General features: G+C 42.4%; 1 protein-coding gene across 1 annotated transcript; it reads left to right on the top strand.

Annotated features, from left to right (window-relative positions):
* The first annotated feature begins 314 nt into the window (after nucleotides 1–314).
* Nucleotides 315–9,861, top strand: zgc:110540 (deoxynucleoside kinase). The gene is made up of 8 exons (XM_034684447.1): nucleotides 315–546; nucleotides 2,535–2,653; nucleotides 5,959–6,042; nucleotides 6,337–6,446; nucleotides 6,821–6,968; nucleotides 7,425–7,540; nucleotides 9,038–9,137; nucleotides 9,416–9,861. Exons 1-8 carry the CDS (start codon nucleotides 462–464, stop codon nucleotides 9,440–9,442), a joined length of 789 nt encoding a protein of 262 aa, XP_034540338.1. The 5' UTR covers nucleotides 315–461; the 3' UTR covers nucleotides 9,443–9,861.
* Nucleotides 9,862–11,102: the final 1,241 nt, after the last annotated feature.

The following is an 11,102-nucleotide window of genomic DNA, read 5'->3' as shown; positions in this document are numbered from 1 at the left end:
CTTTATCTTAAATCTGGGGTTATATCTGAACTGTCTGTGTTACCGTTGGAGCATGAATTGTTTTGACACTAACCACATAAACCAGATCGGTACCTCCTCTTAATTTTCCGTTCACTCCTCTGAGCGTCGATGTTCCTGCGTTACTTTCCATGTTTGTCAATGAAGTCTTTAAAAATGTGTCAGTCATTTCTCTTTCTCTGTAATTACAATCTAAATCTTGTCAAATGAAGATTTTTGTAATAATAAAATAAAAATAAAATAAAATCTTTCCTCACTCGCCTCAAGCCCCGCCCCCGGAAACGGAAAGGGAAATCGCTCTGCGCGCGGGATTTAATTTAACAACAGCGCGCTAGCAGCTGCTCGCCTTCGCGCGGAGCTCTAACACGAAAGGAACAAATTAACAAGCAAACAAACAAACAAACAAACAGAGAACCGGAAAAGAAGAAGACACGGTCACTACCATGGCGACTCCACCGAAGAGAACGTGCCGTGTTCCCGCCAGTTTGTCCCGCAGAGAGAAGAAGATCTCCATCGAGGGAAACATCGGTGAGTTCTGTAACTGATTGATGTCTCAGCGCTGAGTTTAGTCCCGGCGGGAGAATAATCGATTTTTGATGTTTAAAACCATGAGCTCCGTTTTTTTTTCCGGTGAACACCCGATCACTGACTACCGGGATAAAAGGTTGACTCGGGTTTAAATGTGTGCCGCCTTCTCCGGGCGGATGGCGCCAAATACAACATTCTACCATCTATTACAATGTTGTTATCGATGATCAATTACCTGTAAAGTCCTCACCTGCTGACAGGTGTGTGCTCGTGCGCAGGGAGTAAAATATAATATAATACAATGTACTTTATTAATCCCCCCTTCAGGTGTCTGGCAGATAAAAATTATAGAAATCGCACAAAACAAGTAATTCAGGTGTCTGTCAGCTCATCCCCCATTGGCTAGAGAGTTCTGAAGCCTAATGGCTGCAGGAATTAATGATTTTCTGTACCTCTCAGTCCTGCAGCGCAGAGAGATGAGCCATCCACTGCTGCTGTTTCTCTGGTCCACAAAGAAGTTGTGAAGTGGATGATCTGTGTAATTTAGAATGGCCTCTAGCTTCTTCTGTGTGCATCTGTCCACCACAGCCCCCAGTAAGTCCAACCTGGTTCCAATCACAGTGCCAGCTCTTTTCACTAGTTTGTCCAGTCGCCTCGCATCCTTGTGTTTTATACTGCTTCCCCAGCAGACTGCAGCATAGAATAACACACTTGCCACCACAGACTGATGAAACATCTGCAGCATCTTACTGCAGTTAAAAAACTGTATCTCACCTGTGTTTTAGTTCTTCAGACATATCAGAAATTATCTCTGTTTGATTTTATATTTACTTGATCGTCCTGAATTCATTCATGAAGATGCTTTCATACTTCTACAAAGCCTTTGACACTGTGGAGCATTGGAAAAACCAAACTGAATATGTTTAAAGGAAAACATGTATTAAGAGCTACTCTGAAGGGGGTCTAATACTCTGTTAATTGGATGAAGAAAGGTGGAAAGTGGCTTTACAGTCCTGTTATTTGTGTGGAGGCCTCACATTTCTGTTATCTGGTAAACAAGCCCTTGAAGCTCAGATGATTGCATTCATGCACATTTTTCTTCACACTCGTGCATAATATGGAACAATCAGCATGTTTCATTCAGAAAGAAGTCCACGGACAGAGTGGATTGATAAGGGTTTAATCTTTGTTTTGGATGTACTGATGGAGGTAACCTCTATCTGAAGATACAGATACTACCCCTGTACCTGATCTGTAAACAAGATCGCAGCATGTATTTATCTCAATTTCAATTCATGTCAAAATAGCTTTATTGGCATGAAGGTTAGGACAATATTACCAAAGCATAAATAACATCACAGAGATGGTTTATTTATTTATTATGACTCTAACTTCTCCCAGCACATGTTGTATTATACTGTGGTCACAGAGAGAATTAAAATCACTTATCTTTGATCTTTGAGAAGAACTCTGCTCTGGTAGCTTCGCACCTGCTGCAGTGTAGCACAAAGTGTGCCTCTGTCTCCATCTGTCTGTGTGGACAGAGCTGACACACTCTGTCCTCTCATGGCAGTCAGGTGTGTCTGTGCCTACCCGTGTGTACCTGATTAAAGTCTTCCTCAGTATGTGATCAGTCACGGTGCTCGGGTAGTCTGCCTCCGTGTACTGTCTGCTTAGAGCCCGATAACACTGCAGTTTGCTCTGAGTGTTAGTGTTACGTGTACAATAGTTCATGTAGTCTTTTTCTGTCTGTCTATCATTTGGTTGGTCTGGATTGAGTGAGGGCGGTCCTGATCCAGCTGGCTGACTCTTATCCAGGTTTTCCTCTTGGTCATTTAAAGCTTTGAGGTGGTACGAGTTGGGGTCACCTGTTGATGTTTAGAAAATGTGATGGCTTTTTTTTTGGACTCTACTTAATCTATCTAATTTCTCATCCTGCCTCTCTTTCTCCTCCTGTCTGTCCCTCTCTATTCCTGTCTGTCTCCCAGCTGCAGGAAAGTCTACGTTTGTTCGTATCCTGCAGGGGGCGTCAGAAGACTGGGAGGTGATTCCTGAACCCATTGGGAAATGGTGCAACATTGAGAACAACAGCGAGGACGTTTACCAGGTAATAACACAGCACCTGAACAAAACACAGCACATCCACGCAACACAACACAACACACAGCACATCGACACAACACACAGCACCTGAACACAGCACATCAACACAACACAGCACATCCACGCAACACAACACGACACTAAGCACATCGACACAACACACAGAACCTGAACACAACACAGCACATCCACGCAACACAACACAACACAACACACAGAACATCGACACAACACACAGCACCTGAACACAACACACAGCACCTGAACACATCACATCAACACAACACCGGCGCCTGAACACAACAGAGTACCTGAACACAACACAACACAGCACATCCACGCAACACAACACGACACACAGCACATCCACGCAACACAACAGAACACATCACAACACACAGCACATCGACACAACACACAGCACCTGAACACTACACAGCACCTGAACACAACACAGCACCTGAACACAACACAGCACCTGAACACAACACAACACACAGCACATCGACACAACACACAGCACCTGAACACAACACAGCACCTGAACACAACACAGCACCTGAACACATCACAGCACCTGAACACATCACAGCACCTGAACACATCACAGCACCTGAACACAACACAGCACCTGAACACATCACAGCACCTGAACACATCACAGCACCTGAACACATCATAGCACCTGAACACCACACAGCACCTGAACACATCACAGCACCTGAACACATCACAGCACCTGAACGCATCACAGCACCTGAACACATCACAGCACCCGAACCAAGGTTATTATAGTTAACGAAAACTAACGAAATAACGAAAACGAGAGGTGAAAAAACATTTTCGTTAACTGAAATAAAAATAAAAACGAGGCTTCACAAAAAAACGAAAACTAACTGAAACTGTATTGTGAGTTTATAAAACTAACTAAAATAAACTAAAATGATAGAGAAAATGTCTTTAGTTTTAGTCTTAAACTCAGTATTTCGAGTGGATATGTAAAAAAAATCAAGAACGATCGGGTGGACGTCTCTGCTCTCTGCATCTGCACGGGAGCGCGCCAAACGGAGCCTGCAGCTGACGGGCGCGCGCACTCACTGCGAGCTAGAATTGCGGGAGGATTAGAGACGAACTCTCTCGCTCCGACTACCTGCCCTGTTTATAACCGTTCCTGTGTGAATGCCCAACAAGTAAGTATAATGAGACGGAGAACTGACTTTTCCTGTCCATAGGCATTCACGTGTGTTAAAACTCCCGAGAGAGCAAATAGACGCCATGAGGGCATGCGTCATCTCATATTATTAATCACCCATATGATCCTGTTCTGTTCATTTATCATTATAAGTGTTAATGGTTAATTGGTGGCAGTGGTATTAGAGTGATATGATTATTAGTATACTTGTAGTGGTAGCATCTGAATCATTATCTCTGTATCAATGATTATTGTTTATTGCTTATTTTATTGTTAAGGATGTATCAGTGAATCACCATATTATTTAACACTATAGAGGGTCAGTAATGCTAGCCTAAGTGTCCATATTGTGACCATCACCCTTATGTTTGTGTATTTATTTGATGTGTTGGCCTCTGTGGCCTCATTGGGTCTGCTGTACTGTTGTGCTGTACAAGGAGAATATTCACTAAACGGTTAAAGCTCCATCCTGTCTCTTGTCCAGTGTGTTCTGACCGACACCCCAGGGAGAGTACTATCCTACAGAGTATCTACCAGTATTCCCTATTTTTTAAGATATTAATTTTTTGTTTGTTTTCTGCCAGTTTCACTTCATTTGGCTCATCCACACTTTGCCTGCAGAGCGTTAATGGCAGCGAAAGTCAGGAGAAAGCGGCAGAGCCCCATTTGGGATTACTTTGAATATGACTGTCTCTGATAGGAGTAAGTGCCTTGCAATGGAAGGTGATAAAATATGTTGAAAATATGTTTCTCAAGGGGGAAAATCCCACTAATCTTAAAGTCCATTTTAAAAGCTCACACAAGACGGCTAACCTAGCATACCTTGTCAAGGCAAGAGAGAGTGCCCAGCCCCCTTACCCTGAAACAGAAGCTAACCCCTGGCCAGGCACACAGGCAAAAAAGACTAAAACTAATACTGAAACTAATAAAAACTAAACTAAAACTAAGCATTTTCAAAAAATAGAAACTAAACTAAACTAGCAAACCCGCTTCAAAAACTAATTAAAACTAAACTGAAATTGAAAACAAAAAGTCAAAACGAAATAAAAATAGAAACTAATGAAAAATGCAAAACTATAATAACCTTGACCTGAACACAACACAGCACCTGAACACATCACAGCACCTGAACGCATCACAGCACCTGAACACAACACAGCACCTGAACACATCACAGCACCTGAACACATCACAGCACCTGAACACATCACAGCACCTGAACACAACACAGCACCTGAACACAACACAGCACCTGAACGCATCACAGCACCTGAACACAACACAGCACCTGAACACATCACAGCACCTGAACGCATCACAGCACCTGAACACAACACAGCACCTGAACACATCACAGCACCTGAACACATCACAGCACCTGAACACATCACAGCACCTGAACACAACACAGCACCTGAACACAACACAGCACCTGAACACAACACAGCACCTGAACACATCACAGCACCTGAACGCATCACAGCACCTGATCACAACACAGCACCTGAACACATCACAGCACCTGAACACATCACAGCACCTGAACACATCACAGCACCTGAACACAACACAGCACCTGAACACATCACAGCACCTGAACACATCACAGCACCTGAACACAACACAGCACCTGAACACATCACAGCACCTGAACACAACACAGCACCTGAACACATCACAGCACCTGAACACAACACAGCACCTGAACACATCACAGCACCTGAACACATCACAGCACCTGAACGCATCACAGCACCTGAACACATCACAGCACCTGAACACATCACAGCACCTGAACGCATCACAGCACCTGAACGCATCACAGCACCTGAACACAACACAGCACCTGAACACATCACAGCACCTGAACACATCACAGCACCTGAACACATCACAGAACTTGAACGCAACGCACATCAACTTAACACATCACATCACTTGAAGGCATCCCGACATCTGAATACAGCACAGAACCTGAACGCAACACAACACCTGAACGCAACACCGCACCGCACCGAGGATTCCTGTATTTACAGTCAAAGCTGGTTCAATAGTGTGTGTGTGTGTGTGTGTGTGTGTGTGTGTGTGTGTGTGTGTGTGTGTGTGTGTGTGTGTAGGAGTTGAGTTCCTCTCAGAAGAGTGGAGGGAACCTGCTGCAGATGTTATACGACAAACCAAGCCGCTGGTCCTACACCTTCCAGGTAACTTTTACATCACACTTGGACCTGACAAGCTTCCTTCACTGCACCTTCTCACGCTCACGTCATGATGCTCAGGTGTGACAACACACAGCTGGATCTCCACACAAAGAAACACACTGCTGGTTCGCTCTGACAGCTGTGACGCTTTCTTCCTCCAACTCCTCCTCTGTAACCTCTGCTCATCACAGGAGGGGACAGAGTGTGAGAAATCAGAAATGCACACCATATAAAGTTCCTCTGTAACAATGGTTAACCTTTACCTGTCTGTGTCTCTGTCCACCTGTCTGTCTGCAGAGTTATGCGTGTCTCAGCAGAGTTCGTTCTCAGCTTCAGTCTCCGTCAGTCAAACTTCAACAGGCAGAGAAACCCGTCCAGTTCTTTGAACGCTCCGTATACTCTGACAGGTAACACACACACACACACACACACACACACACACACACACACACACACACACACACACACGACAGAACACACACATGAGACAGGAAACTCACACATGAGACAGGAAACACACACATGACACAGGTAACACACACACATGAGACAGGTAACACACACACACACACACACACACATGAGACAGGTAACACACACACACACACGAGACAGGTAATACACACACATGAGACAGGTAACACACACACACATACACACACACACACACATGAGACAGGTAACACACACACACACACACGAGACAGGTAATACACACACATGAGACAGGTAACACACACAAACACACACAAACTGGTGTATATGTCCTCTGTGTGTGCAGGTATGTGTTTGCGTCTAACCTGTTTGAGACTGGTAGCCTGTCGGAGACTGAGTGGAGTGTGTATCAGGACTGGCACACCTGGTTACTGAACCAGTTTGAAGAGGACATCGCCCTAGACGCCATCATCTACCTCAGAGCCCCCCCACAGGTAATCATGTGAGGGCGATTACATGTGACAACTTAAAGTACCTGAAAGTAGCACTGCAACACCTGTGGGTTTACCGTCAACATGAACTAGTCTACCAGTACTGATCCTGTATCTGATATTAATACCAGAACTGATATTGGTACCTTTATTAGTACCATTAGTAGTATTAGTTCCAGGATTATTCTTCCCTCTATAAAACCCTGTTTGATCCCCAGGTTAAATGATGCGTTTAATGACCTCATGTTGATCAGCTGATGTTCAACAGAAATGTTGAAGATCATCAAAATCTTCATCTGTGAGACCTTCACTGTCTCACCCTCATTCACACCTACTTCCCCTCCTACAGCAGCACTCCTGTATTCATGCATGATATGTACAGGATATGTTCAGGTTTGTGGTGTTTCTGTACATTTCAGCGCTGCCTTCAGACTCACAGTGTTTCTCTGTACATTTCAGCGCTGTATGCAGCGGCTTCTGCATCGGGGCCGTGAGGAGGAGCAGGGGATTCCTCTGGAGTATCTGGAGCAGCTTCACTTCAAACATGAAAGCTGGCTGTACCACAGAAACCTGAGGTAAACTGAGCATGCTCAGTGCGCTTAAACATGGCTGAACATGAATAAAAGTGACCAGATGCCTAAATTACAGTATGGGCTCAACACACCCCAGGTATCTGTGGGGTATCATGATAAACAGTTTAGAGGTCACTTAGCTCAGTTTTTGTCCTGTAGTGAGGCGTAATGTCCTGCGGCGTTAATCTCTAAATATACAACTGATAATGTATTCACTCTAAATATATACATACAATGAAAATGTATTACTTCAATTTAAATATAAACCTAGAATGATAGAACTACTCTGTAAATATATACATATAATAATGTATTCACCCGAGATATATACATATGATGATCATGTATTGAAAGTGTTTAACATACTGTTCAGGGCTGCATCGGGGAATCAAATCTTAACTGGTTTTAGATTTGTTTCATTTTTAAGATTTTAGAATAACAGCAGATAAAACATGACAGGTCATGGGCTGAAAGTGTTCTTCATGTTTCAAAACAATGAATGATTCTAACAGAAGATTAATTCATTAATAATCGGAGGTACTCAGCATGTACCATGTTTCAATCTATTAATTTATTTTATTTTATTTTATTTTTTTAAAACAGAGTTTTATTGTTATTTGGTTTTCCACAAACAGAAGATAATTATATCAAATCATACATCTTGCCTTCAAACCACATTACACATTTAAAATGAAACATTAAGAGTGGATTATATAAAGACATTTACATTAGAAAGAGAAGACAAGGAAGAAGAGAAAAAAATAAAATAAAGAATAAAATAAAATACATAACTAAATGAAACAAAATAACATACTGCCACCATATCATACCATACATTCCAAGCAAGGAAAGCCTAGCTGCCAGACCCCCTTGCCTCTCATTACCCCTCAGAACCGCACTGATCCTTTCATGAGGAAGGACCCTAAATAACTCTTGATACCACAGCGTAACAGTTGGTGGTTTATCTTTAATCCAGTTTATCAAAATACATTTTTTAGCCAATAACAGCAGCTTGCCACAGTTTGAAATGGGTTCGTGTAATCTATTAATTTATGATGTGATAGTTTCTGAAGGATATATTTCCATAAGATCAGCAGCCGGGGTTGGTTTACCGCTTTATCTACAATCACCTTTTCTTATTACATCAGTCTGACTGAAGCAGACGGATGGTAAGCGTTCCTTATATGCCTCTTTTCATCTGAGCGTGCTCAGTGAAGCAGAAAACTGAGATAACAGAGAAAGTAGATAACTAGCCCCATCATACCTGAGATCTGTACCTGGAGCTCCAGGCTCTGTAGAGTTGTCTCACTCAGAGAAAAAAACGGGTTCGTAAAGCTCAGTAAATCCAAAGACTGAATAATTTATGAGTGAGTGAGCGCCCTGTCCCCTCCTATCTTTGATATCGATCACATTGGTCCTCTGAGAAGGTTTAGGATGCATTCAGGGACAGCCTGAAGAAATAACGTGTGTGTGTGTGTGTGTGTGTGTGTGTGTGTCAAGGTTGGACTTTGACTACCTGAATGATCTACCAGTTCTTATTCTGGACGTCGACGACGACTTCAAAAACGATCGCATCAAACAGGAAGTCATCATTGACAAGGTTGACCTTTCACCTTTACTCTCTAAAAACTGTATTAAAACACATAAATAGAAAGTGTAATGGGAAGATCATGATAATGCATAACTACTCAGTAAATATATCATACAATGATAATGTGTTACTTCACTCTAAATATATAATGATAATGTATTCACTATATATAAACACATACATATAATGTATTACTTGCTCTGTAAACATACATGTTTGAATGATTGAAATCATACAGATTTATATTTTTAATTCTCTCGTCTGATCCTTTTTTTCCTTCCCTGCAGGTGAGAGACTTTCTCTCCTCACTCTGAAACGTCATCAACCGATCAGAGCTTCTGATGCGAGCAGCGGCTCCTCTGATTGGACGGATCAGTCCCCCTGTGTGGTGTTCAGATTTTAAACTCCACTGTAAAAAGTGTTGATTTTAACTTCAGTGACTCTTTTTCACTTTATGAATTTTCATTATTTTTATTTTTGTATATAAACATTAAAATGTAGTCACAAGGCTAATAATGATGGCATCGTGTGTGTGTGTGTGTGTGTGTGTGCGCGTGTGTGTGGGCGTGTGTGTGGGCGTGTGTGTGTGCGCGTGTGTGTGTGCGCGTGTGTTCTCTCTCAATGTTTGTCCTGACATTGAGCTATAAGTGAACACCTCATGACGGATTCAGGGGCAGATGCTTTTCTCTGTAAATGTGTGATTAAAGATCGCCACGCTGAAAGTTCGATGACACTCTTTTGTCTTTGGTTGTCTGTGCGAGTCCTTCCTTTGCTTCACTGTACACTTGTTCCTGTTGCATCCAGGTCAATGTTGTAATAGGTGCAGGTATCACTGATGGACAGCAGCAGGCAGGATGAATGATTGAGATAAATGAGGAGCTGTTTCTTCAGTAACATGAAGCAGAACCTTGAACTCTTTCTGAAGTAAAACTTTAATCTTTTTAACATACTCAACCAGTAACTGTTTCTCACCTCACAAGCAGAGTGTTTTCTCTTCAGTAGTTCGGGCTCACTTCAGGAGGCTGAACGTGGCCTGCTTAGAGTGCAGCGAGACATTTTTCTAAAGCACACTAATGGAGAGAGGGTTTAAACATGCATTATTAAATCTAAACTTATTAAAATCATCAGAAGGTTTTCAAACAAAAAAGATTCATTAAATAAGTGAAAACATTTCAACAGATCAGGCTTTTAACCAGACACCTATGACATCACAACCCTACAGCAAATCAGAGAGGACATCAGGTCAGTGGCTGTTTCCGAAATCGCCTACTATACTAGCAGTACGTACTGATATGTCCAAAATTCAGTATGTAGTAAGTAGTATGTGAACAAGAGCAAAATCTGCAGTATGCCAAAACTCCCCGGATGTCTACTGATTCGGGAAAATATCTCAGTGTGCATCGGACCAGTCTTCCTCGCGTACTGTTTCCCATAATGCACAGCGCTCGTTCTGCTTTTTCTTTTTCCTCATTTTTTGACGGGAGGAAATCCGTTTTTGGGTGCTGTGAAAGTTATCAAATTACATATAAACTACTTCCTAACTTTTTAAATCATAAATGGATGCTAAATAAGCTTTTTATTTATCGGCTTCGCCGTTGTTTACTTCCGCTTTCCGAAACCGGAAATCCAGCGAAGTCTGGCTCAGCATGCTGCATGACAGATCGGACAGAACAGTCATACTACAGACTAAATTCAAATGCAGTATGTAGTAGGCAATACCTACTGCCTACTACATTAGTAAGTAGTATGTAGCAGGCCGTTTCGGAAACAGCCAGTGTGCTAATAAGCTAACGGCTGCTGTCAATCATTCAGAGTTTGAACTTCTTTAGTCAGACAAAAGCATGAGTCCACCACACATATAAACAGATACACATTAACACAGATACACACACTACTCACACGAACAGATGAAAACATACGTTAACACACATCTTGACTTCTCCCCAGCATCTTGAGACACAGTTCCTACAAGAA

The sequence above is a fragment of the Notolabrus celidotus genome, chromosome 5 (assembly GCF_009762535.1).
Source record: "Notolabrus celidotus isolate fNotCel1 chromosome 5, fNotCel1.pri, whole genome shotgun sequence".
Taxonomy (NCBI): Eukaryota; Metazoa; Chordata; class Actinopteri; order Labriformes; family Labridae; genus Notolabrus; species Notolabrus celidotus.
Note: the sequence above shows the minus strand (reverse complement) of the source record. Positions and strands in the feature narration are given on the sequence as shown.

Excerpts from the sequence above, each read along its gene's own strand:
- zgc:110540 (XM_034684447.1), top strand. The coding sequence starts at position 462 with ATGGCGACTCCACCGAAGAGAACGTGCCGTGTTCCCGCCAGTTTGTCC. Across the intron at positions 6,447-6,820 it reads CGCTCCGTATACTCTGACAG|GTATGTGTTTGCGTCTAACC; the intron begins GTAACACACACA and ends CTGTGTGTGCAG. Across the intron at positions 9,138-9,415 it reads AGGAAGTCATCATTGACAAG|GTGAGAGACTTTCTCTCCTC; the intron begins GTTGACCTTTCA and ends CCTTCCCTGCAG.